A 20,992-nucleotide genomic window follows, 5' to 3' on the forward strand; every position below is an offset into this window, starting at 1 on the left:
TAACTGCATTGCCATTGACAATGCCGCTGTGTATTATTATTGTGTATTGTAAACAGGACGCACTCGTCCTGTTTGCTTCTCTTCTGTACCTTGTCCCCTGCTAAGTTTTATGTCTTGTAATCATGCCATACCAACGATCTATACCTTTATCGTTCACTCGTGGCAAACATAACTGACACCAACGCTTCCATGTTTTTGCGTATTTAATAAATGAAGAAAATATCACACGAAGTCCAGAACTATATCGGTCCGGAACGAGCAAAGCAGTGCATGCCACTGATATGAAATACGTAAAGGCCATGAAATTAGCCAGTAGAGGAGAGAGATTTTAATGCATCTTTGTCGTTCAAGAACCTTTATATTCTTTGTACATGTGCAACGGCCAGAGAAACATCTCAACGACGCTGTCCTTCGTTCCAGCGTGCTGTGCAGCAGCAGCTGTCACCGGTCATGTATTGCGAGTAATTGCATCGAAATTTCAGTCGCAACAGCGAGCCATCGATAGGCCCTTAAAAGTTTGTGCTAGGATGGGGCCCCTTGCGTTACATGACTCCAGGTGCATGGGAGTTGCCACGAAATCCAAGCCGAGTTAGCAATTTTCGCGCCAAAATGTCATTTCTAGTCTGAAAAAAGACACTGTAGGTGACAAAATCCAGAATGACTTCCGGCGCCGGTGGTTGTTTTGGTCAGCGGTGTGTGACAGTTCGAACAAATTTCGGGGGGAACTGACGCCAATTCCGCAATCGGCTGCAGGCCGAATAATTTGAAGCTCGTAAATAGACTATGGGCGCCGACTTCGTAGTCTTGTTTTTCCCTGCGTAGAGCGCATTTTGCTAAACCAGGCTGCGCAGTTGAAAAACGCTGGGTTTCCTCTCCATCCTGGTCTCGGTGAGCGAAGCGTTGCTCAAGCGCGCCAAAACATGTTCTCGTCGCCAGTCCCTTTAGGTGGCGCGTAGGTCCGCAGCGTAGGATGGCGCACGGATTGAATAAGGTGTGGTCGCGGTTCGGTGCCCGAACAATTTCCGTCCCCAGGTCTGCTGGCGCGGCGGTAGAATAGCCGAGAAAGCATGAGAGATGCAGGCATTATACGCGCGTCACTCATCAATACGATGTTTCAGCCGGCCGTAATCTACCAGTTGACAACAAAAATTTACAGCACGACCAGCTTTCTTCAATGCCTTTCGCATGCCTTTCGGAAAGGCATTATCATCCACGCCTTGCATGCACGAAGTCCAAAACCTCTTAAGAAAAAAAAGCCCAAGGAACACGTCTCGCTTTCAGATATGCAGTCGAACAGAAGACAAGACCTTTCATAGCGCGCAGCTTTCAATCGCGGCTCAGTTAAATGCACGGAACGAGGTCACGATCCCGTTCTCCTTTCTTTCCCTTTCACCGGAAAGATGACCTCGCGGCGATTTTTCGGGCAAAGAAATAGCCCGCAAAACTGGCGTACCCGAATATACTCAAAGGGGAGACGGTGGCCGGCGCCTCGCAACGGTTCTTCTCTCGAGCGACCCCTCTCCCGTGGTGGTGACGTCTTCCCCTCTCACGACAGGAGGAAGAACGGGCGAGGAGGAGCCGCCGGGCACCCGCTGCAGGAGAGGCGCCCAGCAGCAGCGGCGGCGGCGCCCGCGGAGGAGCCCTAGAGGCAGGCAGCATTCCTCGCGGTCCGGAGCAGCACCCATCGGCGCACCGACCGACGGCCACCTCCGGGGCCCGGCTGCGGCGCGGGCCGCTTGTCCGGAGGAGACCGGCGAGCCGGGAGCTGATCGCCGTTTCTGGCCAGCGAAGCCAGTAAAGGCGACCAACAGAGCGCGCTGTCCGGTCCTGTGCGTCGACGGCAGCGAGATCGTCGGAAGCTGCTCTTTTGAGAGTGCGATCGCCTGTTCTCCATCCCTCGGTGATCGGTCGTGTGTGACACGGTGCTCGTGAGACAGTGTTTACAGCAGCGACCTCAAGAAGTCAGCCCAGCCAGATTCACCTGCATATCGGGCTCAATCAGCAGGCTTCGCGCAACAATTCTTCCAACTCTGCCTTTGATGGGCAGTTAAATGTTTTGTGCGTTCTCATCCAGTGAGCTTCGTGTGAGGAGTGCCCGTTTCGGTCGCTGTGTCATCGGCCATTCTCACCGCAGCGAGGCCAGGGAAGCCTGCAAGCTTCTGAGCTAAGGGCCAACATTGTGCAGCGCAAATTCTCTAAATCGGTTACTTAAGGGTGCCCGCACGGAAGGAACCTTTTCGTGCAATGTGCTAAAGAGGCCGACATCTTTTACACTTCCCAGCAAGTGACCTTTATAACTGTCAACTGCCGCTTTTACACTTGCTCGCGTGACAATCTCGATGCAGTGAGAAGCTAGCCAAGCTACGGATCAAAAGCTGCCCTACTAACGCACTGTTTTTTTTTTTCCTTTTTTTTAACGAACGTCCGGGCTAACGTTTGTGGAAGCATATGCCCCAGGTTGCAAGAGCAGTTGATGCGCGCGTCCACTGGCCAGTGGGACAGGCGGTAAAATTTGTCCCGCAGTGGCAGTCGCATAAAGCGGACAAATGAAATGGCTTTGTCTAGCCGCTGCTTATCAGCTTCTCTAGACTCTACGCCCCCACCTCATCCAGTTTAAAGCAGTGCAAAGTAACGTCGAGAACGCGCGTTCAGGGGTAAACTGATAGAGCACAGTACATGTAGGGAGACACCCCAAGTTCAGAAGCGCTGCACAGCCAGGAACGACGATTCACCAGCGTCGTTGTTTCCACCAGTTGGCAAGAAACCTCGCTGTCGATCCAAGCAAGGCGACGCCGCAGCGCCACGATGGGCTGCAGGTTCCGGACGCGACGAGAGAGCGACGGCCGCCGCCCCGTGGATGCAGGCGACAGCGCTTGAGTCGTGACGACCGCCCAAGATGGATGACTTGCTCCACAAACTGCGCCGCAGCATCGTAAGTCCCGTCGACAAGCTTTACTAATTATTTCGTTTTGCACGTGCTCCGCTTCCTCGCGCGCACACGTGCTCTGGTTTCGTTGTCTCTCTCACATAGTTACGGCGGTTGACGCCTTTCAGGCCTCGCGCTATTTGGTTCGAGAAGGCTTTTCTTCCCCGTAAAATTTGCTGTCTGTCTGTTTTGAACGCAACGCTGAGAAGATTACTTTCGCATGCGAACTAAGCATGCGTGCCTTCCGAAACGATCGGTTCTTTTTATTTTGCATTACTGGTTTAGTGCGGTCGGTCAGGCCGCATTTTATTTTGTACAAAATGCCGCTGTACTGGTGCAGTAAGACAAAAAAAGGTAATACGTTTCTTAATCGTAACGAAGAGAAAACCTGTTCAACAAACACATGCTTTGTCAAGTTCTTTGTTTGCTTTCTTGGTTGAGTGCGATCTTGCCCGCCATTCTTACATAAGAGGTAACAGACAGTATAGTACAGTTAAGTCCGTAGGTTCCTCTCCGAAACATTAATGCATATCTCCCATTTATCATGCAATCAGCGCCAGGAGAAGTAAATTTGGAATTTGCTTTACACACGCCAAGCGTACGGAAGGCGTACGGAGGTGTGCCACATTCAGACGGTTTCAAGTTTTCTTGTAATCAATCGTTTACGAAATATTCCCCGACCGCCCCTGTGCTCTAGCTCTCTCCATTTCTGCAGTTGCTATCGGTAGCGGCAGCAAAGACTGCAGGGAAATAAATGCCTTTAATCAGATACAAGCGAAGCGGCACATGGCCGTCAGAGGTGCGTTTCCAGCCAATGGCGTTGACCGATTCTCATGACGTCTTCCCATTGCACCTGCAAGCGTTTAATCGCAAAAGGCTGGCGGGACCAAGGAGAATAACCACGGATCACGCCACTCAGTCGACTCCATTGACCTCCTCCGGTGGTCACTTGCCGCTTCATTCTTGAATTTTATCTCACTAATATAGTTCGGAGAACAATGTAAAGGTCGAATTATGAAAACGGTAACACAAAGGAGTGCATCAACTTCCAGTAACACAGGGCAGTCCCAGAAATGTTTTTTTTTTTACATTTGTTAAAAAAAATGACGAAAATATTTGAAACAATAAACTAAAACGCCATGGCACATTCAGAAAACAAGATAAACGCATCCGCCGAGGGAAACTACAAAGCGACAACAGCAAGCCTGAAAGTGTTCTTACAGCAGCACACAGCGTTCCACAGAAGACAGAAGTTCGCGTAAATGGAAGTGACTCCATCCTTTAAACAAGCCGGCTTGAAGCTGTTCTTCATTATTTTTCTAGCTTTTCGTGGCAACTACTTCACAGATTTCGGTCAAGATTCTCACTGCGGTGAACGGCAGCATATGGCTTCATGCTGTATCAAAAAAATTGCTTAAGTGGACCTTTTGTGTCAGTTTTTTTTTTAATAATGACGAGTAGTTTCAGCTACCTTTGGCGTGCTGCAATGCGCTTCATGCACTGTAGTGCAAAATTTGTTAAGAGGGCGGTGCACCGCTTCGTTCAAGGCTTTATGTACCCTGAATGTTTCAGTTTTCTCTCTCACACGCTGGTCTGTCTGTTTTTTTTGTGTGTGTGTGTGTGTGTGTGTGAATGTGCGGCTTGATCCAAAGTGGATTCGTCTAGCAAAGCGCCGCAAACACCGTTTTATGTTTGCTTTTTGGAATGACTCTTTTGCCAGCTTTTTTATACCGAAGACGAACTTTCAAGGTTGGTACTGACGCTAGGAAGACAAACAAGTGCGAGGCACGATTATAAAGTTGTCCCGAAAATTCGTTCAGAGCAGGCAGCGGTATTGGATTCCTCAAGGGCCCTGCATCCGCACCGTCGCCATCCGTCTGGCCTCGTCGCGCACAGCAGCTTCATTTTCCCGCTGCGGGGAAGCAACTCCAAAGCAGCGGCTCCGCTGTTTGCACTTGGTGTCCCTTTAAACGCGGGCCCACAGTGCGCTCCTAATGACGACTCGCGCATTAAAGCGAGTATCTGCCTTGGGAGAGGCAACTTCACTGCAGGTAGAAAACAAAAAGTTTACGGACAAGCTATAATGCAGCAGCAGCTCAGCTGTGGCAAACGCGTGCAGCAAAAAAAGTGCGCACAAAGAAGGCAGGCGTAAAAAGAAGAGAGAAGGATTGCCGGCATTCCTCCGGTCCGGTCGTCGGGAGGACGGCAGCGACCTCGCCCAAAACACGGCGACCTGTCCGGAGGGGGAGGGGGAGACCTCTTTCCTTCCTTTCTCGTCGTAGCAGCGCGCAAAATGCAGAAAGCCAAAACCGCACCGGAATGGCCCTTTAGTGAAGAGAAGGAATTTTCTGGCCGCCGTCTAATGACAGACATAAACCCGCAGCGCCGAAACTGCATCGAGCCCTCCTCCTCCCCTGTGCGACCGCCAATTTGGATGCGACATTCCTTTCTTTCCGAGCACGCACCCACAAATCAGACCGCTCTTTCTTTTTCCCCCTCGAAAAGGAAAATTGCAGAAAGGCAACGAAAGGAAACATGCGACGACCGAGGCAGCAGTCGCTAAAAAACGACTCACGCACGCACACCGCCGGTGATGAGACGCAACATGCAGGAATCGGGGAACTGGGCGCCAAAAATGAGTCTAACGACGTGGATTCAAAGGAAATGACTCAGGTATGAAAAATCATTAACAATACAAACATAAGCTGCCGCGCACGGTTACCGGCACATGGGAATAATTATCACTAGCATCCATCAGAACGAAGCCGTGGTGTGGAGAGAAACGTTGTGCGCCCCCCCCCCCCCGCCTTTTTTTTTGATAGCGTTGTTTATTGCCTCTGCGCTTAAGGGGAGTTGGGAAGCAAAGGGAAAAGAAAGAAAAGAGTGGGTGGGCGTTAAATAAAGCAGGAAATTGATTCGTAGTTGAATAAAATCTGGTGCTGATCCTGGAATACGAGTCCGCCACCACCCCTAGCCAGCTGCTCTGCCTTAGCGACGAAGCTAACAAATACGGATAGCAGCTGGTTTAGGAGAATCCCCATAAACCGTTGTCTAAGGTCTTTCGCGCTTCATGTTGGTCAATTAGGCCTCGCCCTATTGACTGCGAGCCGTACTGCTAGCTTTGCTCTTAGAGAACGTGCTCCAGCGGAGCCGACGATTGGGGTTTGAGCCCCGGACCAGGCATAACTTTCGTTAACTGCCATGATCTGATAGAGCTGGCAGTTTCCCTTCTATCTGTATGGCGATGTTCGGGCGGTTGTTACTACCTCGTTTCAGTGCAGACTATTTGTACACCAAGATGGAAAAAGAAAAGGAAAAGAAAGTTTCAGGCACCAAATTCATCTCTTATTTTTTTCTTTCATTTTTTTTTTAGACAGAACACGCTCAGTCTGTGTATTTTATTTGGTTTGTGTTGCGTGAAGAGGAGCAACTACGAAAACAACAGCGGCGATAATGGGCAGGAAGGCAGAAAGGGGCAAATAATATAATTGTATTCGGAACGACACTCGTTTGATGGGAATAACGCGCTACACGGCTGCCTTGCTTACGACACTCGTGGTGGAAAAGGTTTTGAGCCATGGGCAAAGGTGCTCTTAAGCAGGCCACTGCTGATGCCTTCGCATCCACGCCTGGACGGCTTACCCAAGTAAATAGGCGGCCGCAGTGCGCAGGTCACATCTGCGGCGTGAAAGCTGTTATCAGTCTCGCTGGACGCACCTTGCCCGCGTACGCGGGCTCCCTTTTCAGTGCACGCACGCTTGGCGTAAAATTTTCTTCGTCATTGCTGCGTTTGGGAGAAGGGGCTGTAAGAGCGCATTGAACAATATCCGCATCAATTTTGTTTGTGTGTGTGTGTGTGTGTGTGTGTGTGTGTGTGTGTGTGTGTGTGTGTGTGTGTGTGTGTGTGTGTGTGTGTGTGTGTGTGTGTGTGTGTGTGTGTGTGTGTGTGTGTGTGTGTGTGTGTGTGTGTGTGTGTGTGTGTGTGTGTGTGTGTGTGTGTGTGTGTGTGTGTGTGTGTGTGTGTGTGTGTGTGTGTGTGTGTGTGTGTGTGCGTGCGTGCGTGCGTGTGTGTGTGTGTGTGTTTTCAAGAGGGCAGCGTCAGCGCAGTCACGTGACAGGTGTCACGTGGCAGGTCATGTGACCTACTTACGTCATCGCAGTCTGCCCACCGTGGGAGGTGGCAACTGCCCCATCGGGCATTTCATGGACGCTTTACAGACAATCCGTTGGGAAGTGTGTGTGGCGTTTGTGAACGCAGCCATGCAGAGGAAGCTTTCGCTTCTCACCAGGGTTAACCAAAGTTTAAACCACAGCTAATTTTTCTTGACAGTGCAAGCAAGAGATGACTAACAGCTAGCCGCTACTGTCGAACGCTTTATTGCAGTCTTCCAGAGAGGCTGAAACATGGCCAACAGGGGCCTTAAAAAGGGCATAGCGTGTGTAACCCGAACGCTTGCCAAACTTCCAAGGTGATCAGATATGATCCGTTCACGGGACGAACTCCCCTGATCTCTCAAGTGAATATTTGTCTCTTGGGAGCGCACAGTCATCGCAAGATGTCGCTCGCAACTGCGCAAGCAGCGAGCAGGAGAAAAGAGCCTGAAGTGATGCCCTCTGGGGAAAGGAGGAGAGCGAGCGGTGTCTTTTAATTTGTTCTCATCCAAGGACTCTGGCTCACTTCGTTAATCCAAACGCCAGGCAATTGGCGAATAAGCAAGTGGAGAGATACGGGCGTCGGCAGCGTGGAGCCGAGTGCCCTGCACACCAGGAAAGCAAGAACTGCAGTGATCAAATGGCGGAGGAATAACGTACGGACTGTAGGCATTTGAGGTGTGCTTATGTAAAATGCATGCCACCGGAAGTCATCGTTTGTATCATAGTTATCATGTACCTAAAAGGAGGAAGTGTTTCCCGGGGAAATGTTTTCCAGAGGAAATCATTTTTCGAGTGATACTCGCCGTCAACGGGTTTTGTGGGTGGCACATGGTTGGGTCCAATGTTTCTAGTCTAAGACTAATTTCGAGTTGCTTTCAAGGCGTAGTGGGAGAATTGATTAGGTGGACATTGTCAAGTTGTACAACGTGGCTTGGGTAATTTGGGGCTGACGCATGGTTACCGCGCGAAAAGCGCTCGTTGTGTCTTAATGCTCGCGCGTTTTGCTACCATTAAGATGCTGAACAGCGCGCTTAATTAAACGCAAAAAAAATCAGTGAGGCAATTTTCACAAGCGTGGAGGTAAATTGCTGGATTGAACGATCGTCCCCTTGGAAAATGACATCAATAAGGTTGAGAGCAGACAAAAAATAAATATGTCGGCTGAGTATAAAGGCCCAGTCGAGGAGGTAAGAAATGTGGTTTACAGCATGTGGTAGATGCGCTTAAATAGGGGCGCCACACGAAATTCTCTGTTTCAAAACTCCGATTGTAGAGGCAAAATCTGTTGGTGTTCAAACGTGTACATGCTAGAGTCACATCAGACGCCCGCTAACCCCTTTGCAAATTTCACTCTTCGGAGAGCGGCTAAACTGTAGTGACCCTCCTTGAAGTAATAGCAACTGGTACTAGTGACGAGCGACAACAGAGAGGTCGGTCAGCATCGGCTTGGCAGCGAAGATACCTCGCAAGTATTCATAGTTGTTAAAGCGCATTCTTTTCTTTAAACGGCCACAGAAAGGGGTGTTTGAGCTTGGCCTTAAAATGCTTCCACTATGTAGAGTACAGGCCACCGAGCTTCCATGCCGCATACCAGACCTCAGATGCGAGCGGGAAATTTACAACACATTTTTAAAAATTCCCGATTTCGCACCTCGCGGCGACGCGCGGTGCCGGGCTTTCGCACGAAAACCTGGCAGACGACGTCACGTCTTGCAAATGACGTCAGCAGCGGGGGGGTCATCATTGGTTCGCAGCGTCAAACTCTTTCAGACGTCACGCGCTACCGCGGCCACTCCGCGCGCGCCGCAGCCGGCGGAGGTAGGGGAGGGGCCGAGTGAGTGGGGCCGGCGGAGGAGCGCCGCCGTTTTGGCGTGCGAGTGGAGGGGGAAAGGCGCGAAGACGCAGAAGTTCAAATTTTGCCTGCATATAGCTCAGCTTCCACAAAACCCATTAAAATAATTCTTGCTGGGGGATAATTATGAACTGTCATATTTTAACATCCCAGACATATCGCACCTTCAGACCCCCTTTCTGGTTCCCTTTAAGAAAGAACGGCAGCTTTTGCCATGCCAGCATTTGACGCGCGTCAGCGGGAAAACGTCAGTGGTACCGGAAAACGAGTGGTGACGGTTGCAGCCGGCACGAGCGGTGTTCCCCTCCGTCGTCTTCGGATGGCGCTGCCCCTCGGCTGGCATCGCCGCCAGTGAAGGACACACGCTGTGTTTAGCGCGCAAAGGAGTACGCGTCACGGGGCGCATCCAGTGCCGCGCACAATGCGACGCTTCTCTCGCGACACCACCAACCACGTCCGCTGGGAGCGTGTCATTAACGGTGGCTCAATGGATGACACACATATCAAGCAGCGCGGGGACAGCTCTAGAACAGCGCATCGCCGCTTCTCCGTTTCTTTCCCGTCGCGTATCCTTTCCGAGACCGGATTGGCCCCCCTCGAGAACCCACCAATCTGTGCTCTGGAAACGGACGCCTCGGAACTGCCAGAACAAAGGGTTTTCAAAAAGACACAATGCGTTGGTTCGTCCGACCTGTTTCCCCGTCGCGTACAATGTCCACTTGCCCGCTTTATCACCTGCCTTGGCACAGGAAACATTTCCACGGACTCGGAACGATCATTCCAAAACGAAGAAAGAACTGGACGATGCGCTTTCAGAGTCGACTGGTGCGATTTTTTTTTTTGAATCCACTGGACCGGCATCAATTTCAGTCCGGTCATTCTAAGCCACAAAGTATATACGGGGATGCCGGCGAAACCAGAAGGAAACAGGAGCAATAGTATCAGCGCATTTCTATAGCTACCGCTTCCAAAAGAATTGGCTTCATTCCGTCTGCCGCTTAAATTGTGCCCTTTTACGCTTCTGAAATGCCATTTCGGTGCGCCGCTGAAAAGTACACGCGCACTGCAGCGGTTTGGTTCGTGGACTCGTAAATGGGTCGGGGCTGGGGAGGTACACCCCCTACTCCCTATCCAGTGCGCAATGTCGATGCACAATAGCAGAAGAAAAGCCAGCAATAAAGAAGCTGCCCCTTGAGTATAAAGATTACAGGTGTTACAGGTGACGTGCAAATCATCGCCGTTAAGTCATATTGTGGTAATCTCTAAAGCCGAACGATGAAAAATGCGCCCGGTTTCTTGTAAGTTAAAAAAAAAAAAGTCGTGCAGTAAACACTTCCTAGAACTGACCCTTCATCTGGACGTTGGTTTAGTGCACTGTTGCGCGTCTTACACAGCTCGAACCAATACTCAGTCGCCACTTCATTTCTACATCGACAAAACAAAATTGGCTGGTGTTTCAGCATTGCTGACCACGAAATATTGTGCGAAAGCACAGTTTTTTTTTTTTTGGGGGGGGGGGGGTGGACACCGCCGCCATGTAATTTAGAGCGTGATTGAGGTGTCCACTGGCCTAGGGAGCCAGTTATGTGCGTCTTCAACTTTTCCACCGTCAATGAAAATTTACCCATTGTGCGCCGGCGACCTATTCTCCAGCGCCGCGTTTCTGCTGCAATGTTGTCTACGCCAACGTGCATTGCTCTCATGCCGTGTTTCTGCCACAGCGTTTTCTACGCCAACGCATGCAGCGCACATCTCTGTCACTACCGGCACATAGCTCAAAGCGCGATTAGTTTTACAGTGGTGTTAGTTGCAGGAGAAGACAGTGCGCAATGCACAGCGCGACAGCGTGTGGCAGTTGTGCACGAGGCGTTGTCGGCTGCAGCGATAGGCCTCGTGCAGTGGCCAGCGAAGCTGGTCTGTTCGTGCTGTCGCAGGTTCGAATCAGAGTCGCGGCAATATTTATTAATTTATTTATGGTTCGCCCAGAGTCACCCTCAAGGTCAAGCTACACGCAAACCGGTGAGCCGGCTTGACCTCGTGAAGCAGAGCTTTCGTACTAAAATTGCAATTTTCGTGATGCTCCACGGTGCTAGCAAAAAAAAAAAAGCCACCAATTCCTTGACGAAGGCCACCATCCTCGCAGAAGGCAAAAGCAGCCGTCTAGAAAAAAAAAACACCCACAAAAAAGTCTTTCGTCACAGCAATGATAGCACTTCTGCAAACATAAATTCCAGTAACAAAGGCCACCAGGCACACTGTTCCCACGCTTGGCGTTCATGTATCGGCACTGGTTAGCCTAGGCTACGATTCCGAGCGTATCAATGGACGCTTGGTGCGTTCGTTGTGAGGAAGACAGCTGATACCTAAGGGCGCCGCTAGACGGCCTCTATGCGAGACAGTTTTGGAGTGGCGGACGACGGTCGACGATGAGTTTGCCCCGGGAACGGGAACGACGCAGTTCCGCAAAAACCTCGTTTGAAGTGGTGTTTATTGTTGCGTTTCGTTCACATTTGCCCCTTAAACGGCTTTAGGGATGTGGCAGTCCCTCGCGTGGGCGACTGCTGTGCTTGAACAGGCTGCAAAGAGCGCCTTAACGTTCAGGAGAAATGTTAAACGGTTTCTCACTCTCTCTCACACACGCACACAAAAGCACACAGGCACACACGCGCACACATAAAACGTCTATCGTCCACTTTTGAGCGGATGAACTTAGATTCCTGGTGTACCTGAACTCACTACTGGGGCACCTGGAAGGCTGCTTACGAGCTACTCGTGCATCCCACCGAAAGCCGGCGATGTCAAAGCGAAAGAAAAAGAGACGGCCGCATCCTGTTGCGCGTGCCTCTGGGCAGAATGCAGAGCGCGTGCGCGAAAGAAGGCCCTCATGCCGGGGGCTGGCCAGTGTGATCGGGCTGGAGTTAATGCTGCCGTTCGTGGTGCATCGTCTAACGACTACAGCTTCGGAGAGGCTATTAATCAAGGCTGATCATAGCTCTCGCCTTTCCGTCCGAGGCGAGTAAATGACCGGCCCGCGCACGGTTAAGTTGCGTTACCCCCTCTTCTCGGGCGAAGGAAAAAGTCGATAATAAGTGCACGTCGAGAAGACCGGCTGCACGGTTGAGATCCACGGCTTGGGGAGGACAAGGCAGGAATATCTCGGCTGAGGTTTCCATGCGAGATGTACGAAAGCTGGCTGCTATTCCAGCATTTAACACTATAAAGCACAGAGCGCGGTGGTGCAGACGGGCATTGTTGACGTTTACCTTTTGCCGCCGAATTGTTGTAAGAGCAGCGAGCTGAGCGTGTGTCTTCATACAACGGAACATTCAGAAAGATGCAACGTCTCTTGTTTGAGACTCTAATAGCAAGAATCGCGATGGAACTAGACTGAAATCACTATTAGCTTTAAATGTTATCTGAATTTCGATTTATTCAACACTAATTGCAATGTAATGACACGAAGTTTCCTTGTTATAGCGCATGACACTCCAATCACTCTGCACCAGTAAACGTTGAAAGGCTAAATTTTCTTAATTTGGGCGACGAAAATTGGTGTGCTCGTTGTACCTGGGTAGTTCTTCGTTGTACCTGCCGCAGAAAGCTCTCCCGTACGTAACGGTCAAATTAATTCCCAATAGTCAAGGCATCTGACACATCAGATTCTCCTGTGCTGGGACTGCGCCGACAGGGGCAAGCACTCTTCGCAAACAAGAGCAGCGCATTCCGAGTGCAATCCCCAGAACAAAAGCTGCTCCAGAAGTGATGATCGAGGCGTTGCGAATCATGGAGGCGCGACGGCCTTTTTGCTCCAGGTCGTTAGGTGATTCTGCTGCAGCTCCGGTTGGCATCGTAAACGCAGCCGCAGCCTCTCGTCGGTGCCGAAGATTTCCCCATCCCCGGAGGAGGCAGAACGAGACTCCGCCTTTGTTCGTCCGGAGAGGCGATGTACTACGACTTTCCGTCGGCTGGCTTTCAAACCATGGAGCGGGCGTAACACGGGAGGCCATTGTGTTCGGGGATTCCACGGATCCCGGGAAAGCCCCACTTCTGCCTCATCGCGGCGGACAATGCGTCGTTCGGGCGCAGCCCTCGGTGTTCGCTCCGTCGTGACCCCGGCGCTGCTGCGATACCTCTCCCTCCGTGTTTACCGACCCCGTCGAGACAGCCGGAAATAAACCAATGGCGGCACATGAACGGAGGCACGTGCTCCGTAACTTCTGCGTCTGTTTGGCCGACCACAGGCTGCTTAACTGCGCACATTTCCTGACAGCTGCTTGCACGTTGGCCGCGTCACACATTGCCCGACTGCGAAATTAAAATGCAAGCTCGCAGCGTTAAAATATAGCTTCACACTTCTGCCCGGAAGTTGTCATCGATCATGAAACATTGTATGAGAACATTGGGTTTGTCAGACAACGCATTGCCGTGAACTGATTCCCAATGCATTCGCGGCCATCCAAATATTTACGGTTCCCGAGTGGTGGGAACACTCTTCCCATTCTTCTCGCCCCCCTCTCTCACCATTCTTAAAACCTTTGTTTACGTCACTGAACTCGAAGAAAGAATAATTTCAACAAAAGGGAGGACGACTCGAATAACACAGAACAGGAGACTTAGGAGCGACATTAGAGTAAATTGCTGGGCTGGTTGGTTCATAATGCGCAACTTGTGGTGGAACCAGCGAAACGGACGCAAGTTTCCCTCACCTCGTCCAAAGTGTGCGCGTGCGAAGGAAGTACGTATAAATGTGGCTTAACTCCTCGCAATAAATCTGTTGGAAGTCCAGCGGTGTTGTGTGTGTGCCTACTTTCCCTTGTCCTGTGTCCGTTTCGCTGGTTCCACCATTGCGCATTAGAAGCGACACCACGGGCGTTCCTATGTGGCTCCTGTCCTGTCTTATTCGCGCAATCCTATCTTTTATTCAAATGAACCAACTTGAATCATTCAAGCGATACAACTATTTCTTCATCTGTTTGCCGGCAAAGCCTGTGGGCCTTGAAATAGTAATAATTTGGTATTTGATTAAATAAAACGCAGCAGTAAGCAGGTTTAGCTTACCGCGATTCGTGATCTATACTTCCGCGGGAAATATATCGCCCCGAGCGGCGCGCATCCGTCACTGTGAAGGCACACCTGGGTCCTCACAAGCGGATCACGCTATAGCACAGTGCGGATAACGCTATCCTAAAGCCGTTAAAGTTGTCTAATGAGGCGCCGAAAGGAACCGCGCGGCTGAAAAAAAAATTAGAAGGGACGCTCAAGCACCGCCTTAAGAGTATGACCCTATAGAGTTAGAGGGTTAATTCCCATATATGCAGAAGGTCATTCTCTACTTTACATTCATAGATCCCTGGGAGTCCTGATACCCCTGTTGTCGCAGTGGTGCAGCTGTTACACGATGCCCAGCGGTGGGCCTTGTGCGGCACAGGTTGCCCTTCCAGAGCGACTAATTCAACTGCCACCTGCCACGGTGGGCAGCTTGCGATGACGCCGCAAGGTCGCGCAACCTAAGGGGCCCACCGGCCTCCAAGGTTGCTCTCCACCTGCCAGAGCCATGCACTTGACTTTTCGCTCACAGCGCCGAGCCCTGGATTTTCTGGTGACCGGGGCATTTAACGATATCGCATTAAAATGCTTCATGCACACTCCAAACTGGTCCGGCTTTTTCCTTGGACTTGGCGACTGTTCACAGTCTGCAGAAGCTTTACTCCGAAATGGGCAAGAAAAGTCGATCCGGAAAATCTCCGAATCTGCGACTGAAATTCGCCATTACACACGGCCTCCCGTGCAACGTGAGCCGAGGCATAAAAATGCTGCTGTTACTGATACATGCATAGCACTGGTTTACTGTAAATGATACATGTCACTGCACTGAACACATAGCTTAGCCTACTGAAAACTGCGAAAGCTACGTATAACGGCATGATTAAGCTTTTATATTAATGAAATACTTTTTAAGCTGCTAGAGATGCATGAAAGGAAAAAGCTACAATGTATGTAGTGGGGCGTAAAAAAGCCCTCAGGAGCGCGATTTCTTGAAGTACATAACTCTGCATCAAGCGCATTTTTTTCGCCCCCACTGCATGCATACGCTGGCCGCAACTGAGGATGCATGCGCCAACGGGTGCGCGAAACCGCAGCGTTCAGCAAGAGGTCGTCGCCGAGCACGTGGTATGTGCTTAAAATCAGTGCTGCTGCCACGGACTTTTTCAGTTTCGCGCAATGTAGAAAACAGAAGCCCAGTGAGCATAGACCTGACAGCACTGAAAGAATTGCGCAGATATTGTCGACAGCGGAAGTGTACGAGGTCTTCCGTTTTCCTCAAACAAGTATAACCTAATCTAACAAACTCATCTTCCAAAGGTCCCTGGACCCTGCTATAATGTAGCAAGCAAGCTCCGCGGAGTGTCCTTGATGGCCGCGGTGACCGAAGGTAACGCGATTTCGGTGGAAAGCCAGCACCTGAACACAGGTCTTCCTAACCGCTCATTTAGGGGAGGGCGAGAGGGCTACTTAGTGATAGTCGCGGCGTTCATAACTAACTGCTGTCTCGTTAATTTGGTGCAAGGTGCCGGAAACTGGAGCCGCCCGCCCGACAACCACCGGGTAAGGGAGAAAGCGCTGCATCATCACTCGTCGCGTCTTCTGGCACGTCACTGAGCCTGACGGCGCATTGAAGAAGGAGCGGCCGATTAGGGACGTGGGCCTTTCGAAAGCACAGGCAGGCCTTTTCAAGCGCGCAGCTTCCGCACCAGTGCACGGTTTCAATAAAACTGCGTGCAGACAAGGAGGCGAGGATGGTGGCGGCAACAAGTGGAAAGGGGGTCTGCACCACAGAGGGAGTAGCTAAGACATCCGCAGCGGTGCATGTATCTAAGTAGGGGTGAAGGCAGGAACAAGGTACTAATTTTGTTTGGCTCCCAGTGATGGCCCCAACAGCAGCGCCGCTGTGTGGTTGCGGCCGTAACTTCTGCCGTCTATTCAGAGGCTGTGAGAAGAGCCGGGTGCACCAATCTTGCCGAGTCCCTGACCTCGGGAGCAGTGAGGTCGCATGGGGCCCAGGAGGTGGTGTGTTATGCCGTCGCGGGAAAAACGCCGTGCAAGGCAACTGATTCTACAGAAGCAACAGCAGCGACGCCCCCGAGGCGCGACCTTTAACCCCTCTCCCCAATAGATTGTATGTTCGGACTGTCGGGGCACATAAGTCGAGCCAGCGGAAGAAGACACGTATTCCTTTCCATCAGGAGCTTGGGCTGTACTTTCGATGGTCCAGTGGGTCGGCACGATCGGGAGCACACGCTCGCTACACCGTGGGAAAATGCCCTCTTCCCCCCTCCCCGCCTGCTCATCCATACTCCGCACGCAATTAGCTGCGCGCTCTTGTACAGCTCGGCGAGCCTCGTCGACCGATCCTCGTGACGCACAATCATATCCGCGTTGCCAGCATTCCTCGATAATTTCGGCCATCCGTCGTCGCCGATGGCTGCACGCGCTCTCCTTTCGTCGCATACGCGAGCCATCATTAACGAGGCCGTTCAAACAGCTGAGCATTCTAATGCGCACAGACCTGTTTTGTCAGCATTGCTTCAACTATAAACGAGCTGCGGTCCTCCGTCAGCCTCTGAACGGCTGCGTCGTGTCACATATACAAAAGAGAAAGGCACATACGGTGTCCAGCGACCTGAAAAACTGGGATTGTCCGGGAAATACTGTTCGCCTGGAAAATTGTGGAAACTGTCAGGGATAGCGTCAAGAAAGAAATGGCGAAGTCAGGAAAAAGGACGATGTGAAATTAACAAAATCGTCTGCATTAATTTTGATTGAACTGTACAGCACATGCACGGTCAGTTCACGCTTGCATGTCATCTTCTAACGTGTATAAAGTACGGCAACCGGTCCGGTTTAGCTCTATTCTTTTTGTCGTCCATATATTAATGAAAGTAAAACTAAACATATAAGATTCTCCTGCGTAAACGTCACAAAATAATTACAGACTATATAGTAATGGAATTGTTTCGGTGCCATGAATCAAATATCTAGAAGTATTTCTCAGTCATAACCTGACCTGGCATGCTCACATAAAATACATAAGTAACAAAATTAAAAAAAATGGTCTTTTGAAACGCCGTTTACCTCTCGCGAACGCTGAAACAAGACACAGCGCTTATATCACGCTGATCAGGAGATCTCTTGAATGGCATCATTATAGCGCGATTCTTACAAATGCCCTGAAAACAGTGCAAAATAAAGCCGCCAGATTCACACTGTCATCTTACTCAAGTCAAAAAAGCGTATCAGCACTGAAGCGATTACGTTGCAGCTAGTTCTGGTGCGAGCTATTTTTCCGTGCGTTCTCCACTGCTGACTGTGGCGCCTTCCGCTCAGATCACTCTCCGTAAAAATGTTATGGATTTGTAAAAAAGAGTTTTGCAATTGTTGGCACCCGGCTCGGGTAGAGACCGAACTGGCTTCAGGTCTTACGTCAGCAGCAAGCAATCACTGTTGCGATCTGAATGCCCTCTGCTTGTCAAAGAAGTCTCCTACTTTTAACAGTAATGGGCACACTACATTAGTCGTTTACGCCTGCCTGATACCCTCCGACATTTTTGTCTTCTATTTTGGAAATGGGGCCATTTGTAAGAATCATCGATTACCAAACTATTATCGAATAAGACGGAAAGCGAAAAGAGTGAAAGAGACTTCTGTGTGCAACAGATTTAAAGGAGAATCTTTTTACTGCGCTAGCGCACTAGTCCACTTCAGGTGAAAATGCCGTGTGTGTGTGTGAGTGACATATGTACTCATCCTTGAGAGCTTCCTTTTTCCATCCTGTTGTGTGAAACCATTCATGGGCCGGTATGCGGCCATGAAGCGAATGCCTGCTCAAAGGTTTAAGGCTAAATGACACGGTCACAAAGACATATCGAAACAAAGTAGGTGCATTAGAGCAGCAATGAGTGGGGAGATCGCGGGTCCCCAACCTGAAGGAGCGCGAGGGGTTGAAAGAGTGAGAGGAGCTTCGGAGGTGATTCGGCGGCACCCCACCCGAGCTTGTAACGCAGTCACACACTGCCACGCATTGTTAAGCGTCATCAGCTACTCTACGGCAATGAGGGGCGCTTCGGCAATATAGCACGAGAACGGGGTACTCACAGTCACACATTGTTCGAGAGAGAGAGAGAGTTTTTATTGGGAAACCAGTAAAGGTAGGGAGGGGGTGAAGGAGCAATGAAGGAGACGGCGGGGTGACGGGGTGCTTCGCAGCCATGGAGATATCGGAGAGAGGAGGTCGATCTGTCAGACGTGTGCGGCCAGTTTTTTCCGCGCAGCGTAGACACCCACTAACAGCTGTCGCTGACATTCACCTTACAGAGTGATAGCCAGCCTGTTTTGTTTTGTTTTTTTGCTTTGGTTTACAAGTCTTCTTTAAAAGAGCGGTGATATCTTTAACGTAGCTAAACTGACGTGCGAAAGCATTTGTTTACCCTGGTTGGCTCACGGTTTTGCTTTGCGGGTCGCCGGCACGTCTGACGACGGTATCAGGCTGAGGTTAAGCTGATCTGATCTGCTCGCGCCGCAGATGGAAGTTGATGAAGACGACAATGTGCAGCGTGAGAGGCGTGATCGGAGTCGAGGCGCGATCGGCTGCGGCGATAGCGTGCAGTGGCCAGCGAAGCTTATCTGTTCGCATCGCTACGGGTTCGCACTACAGCCGCGGCAATGTTTATTGTATTTCTGAGTGGGCTGTTGCTACGCTTGGTTTGGCCAAGGTCGCCTTCATGGTCAAACTTCACACAAACTCGGTGGTGAAGCGGTTAGCTGTCGTGAAGTGGTGCTTTCGCGCTGAAACACGTCCATTGTTCTTACTGAGCTCGCTTTGAGTATCTCTGGACAAGAAATGAAGGCCCAGTGCAATTATGCATCTCGTAGACACGGTGCTTCTTTCATTGCAAGAACGCCAACGGACAGAAACTAAACAGTCGTACATTCATAAGTCGTATGTATCTACATTACAATACATTGACTCCAGGGGTAGGGGGGTCGTTTTCTTCATAAATGTCCAGCAAAATCCGCAAAGAGCCAGCACTCCCATATGCCACGACAACGACGATAGACATGGGTGTTTCAGCCCTTGTCGAGCTCTTTTGCGATCTTTTGTCGAGCTCTTTTGCAACTAGCCCGTCAAAGTACCCCCTGAAATCCACGAACTGAAAGGGAGGGCATTGTTTTTTGAAGTGAGCCGGGGTGGGGGAATGCCTTCCTCCGGGAAGTAGAATTTTTGTTTTAATATGCAATAAACTCGGTCGGAGGTGCTAGTGCGCGAGGGACATAACCTCAGGGGAAGGATCGGAAGAGAGAAGAAGCGAACACGGTCCTTCCAGGATCGGTGCCCATACACGAATGCACACACAGCAAGAGCTCCACTGCGGCGGGAGAAGAAGCCACGCGCCTTCTCTCCTCGCCCGGTTTCGCATTCCCCGAGTTGTAGCGACGACGCATCATGGGTGGTCCTCACTCAGGTGGACCGACAGGGCAGCGAGCTCCACCACAGCATTGCGGCACTTTTGCTCGGCTTTCGCCTTCTTTCTCTCTGGTTATTATTTGTGCGTTTGTTGTCTCTTAGGCCTCCTCGTGCATGCGCGTGGCATCCGATCTCGAGAGCGTGTCACTGGACGCCCAGCGAGGCGGGAGCGTCGAGGGCGTGCACACCGGAGACAGACAGACTCGGAAGTAAAGAGGAGAAGAAGAAGAGGGATTCGAAAGGTCGCACTGAAAGCAGAGAATGAGCCAGTGGAAGAGAGCGCGGGGTCATTCCCGCCAGATGCACCGTAACAGCAAAACAGGAGAGGGATGCCGCTGTCTTCAGAGATGGTCGGGGAAGCAGAAGCAACTCAGGTATTCAGATTTTGGTCGTGAGCAAAGAAAAAGCGCACTGACTGTCTCTCTTCTCGCTGGACAGCTCAACCGCGCCATGAAGGAAGGAATGAAGAGCGCAGAGGAGAGAAACCGGCGAATGCTCCAGATTAATTTAGACCTCCCGAAATTCATTACACTGTGCACTCACAACGCGATTTTTAATGCGAAAGCATTGCTAGTCCCATTACGAGATAAGCCGGCGGCGTAAGTTGGTGTGTGTGCTCGCAGATGGTACAAAAAAAAAATCCCAGCGATGGGAAGAAAAATACGGTGACGTCATCAAGAAGCCGTAGGACGCGCACAGCAAGTCGAGCACCGCCATTTCAGACAGTAGTCTTCGCTCAGTTGTTATGGTGCTCGGCTTCTGATCCGAAGACGCGGGTTCGATCCCGCCCGCGGCGGTCGCATTTCGATGTAGGAGAGATGCTACAGACCCGTGTACTTTGCGATGTCAGTTACACGTTAAAGAACCCCAAGTGGTCGAAATTTACCGGAGCCCTCCACTACGGCGTCCCTCATAGCCTGAGTCGCTTTGGGACGTTAAACCGCATGGTTCAAACCATGTTCATCTCGTTCGTCCGTCTATATATACTCCCCACTGGCAGACCTCAATTTGTCGCCAGTTTTCCGACCGCATTCGTACCATGCAGACTGTGAGCAACCGTCCGTCGTACACCGTTGCGGGCGGTGTCATACGATTTCTCATTGATATAGCATGCATCTCTTAGCCAGGTTTGAGGCTAGCTCGCGACAGGTATTCGAACCGAGTGTCCGAGTGTTTCACTCAGACCTTTGTGGATTCAGCGTTTGTGGAATCGGCGTTGAGAGGCGAGTCTTCCTTTCATTTCTCAGTACGCAACCTGCGTCGAGGTCGAACGCTCACGATGGCGCCCCAATGCTTTCGCCTTCTCAGCACGCAAGCAGCCCTAAGTGCCCTCTGAGTTTTGCGTGCCGCCTCCATCAAAACGCCGCCGCCGAGGCCGGGATTTCGTGACGAGGTATTTATAACCAAACCTTTTAAAGAAATAACCAATTAAGCAGTGTCGGTGTATGTAATTTGTACCAACTGCGCGAAGTAAATGATTAAATATCCGTTCAACCTTGCCTACCTTGTGGCACGGCACAAAGGTAGGATGAGTTGG

At 50.8% G+C, this 20,992-nt stretch overlaps 1 protein-coding gene and 1 long non-coding RNA gene across 6 annotated transcripts in view; one reads left to right on the plus strand and one right to left on the minus strand.

The window, feature by feature from the left end:
• Positions 1–20,992, minus strand: part of LOC144098283 (uncharacterized) — an 854,931-nt gene that overhangs the window by 98,934 nt on the left and 735,005 nt on the right. The gene's annotated exons all lie outside the window — the stretch shown is intronic.
• LOC144098279 (uncharacterized) overlaps positions 1–20,992 on the plus strand; it is a 152,313-nt gene that overhangs the window by 23,329 nt on the left and 107,992 nt on the right. The window contains exon 2 of the mRNA XM_077630790.1: positions 1,556–2,932. Within this exon, the coding sequence (XP_077486916.1) occupies positions 2,897–2,932 (36 nt within the window). The 5' untranslated portion in view covers positions 1,556–2,896. The remainder of the gene's footprint in view (positions 1–1,555; positions 2,933–20,992) is intronic.

This window comes from Amblyomma americanum, chromosome 7 (assembly GCF_052857255.1).
Source record: "Amblyomma americanum isolate KBUSLIRL-KWMA chromosome 7, ASM5285725v1, whole genome shotgun sequence".
NCBI lineage: Eukaryota > Metazoa > Arthropoda > Arachnida > Ixodida > Ixodidae > Amblyomma > Amblyomma americanum.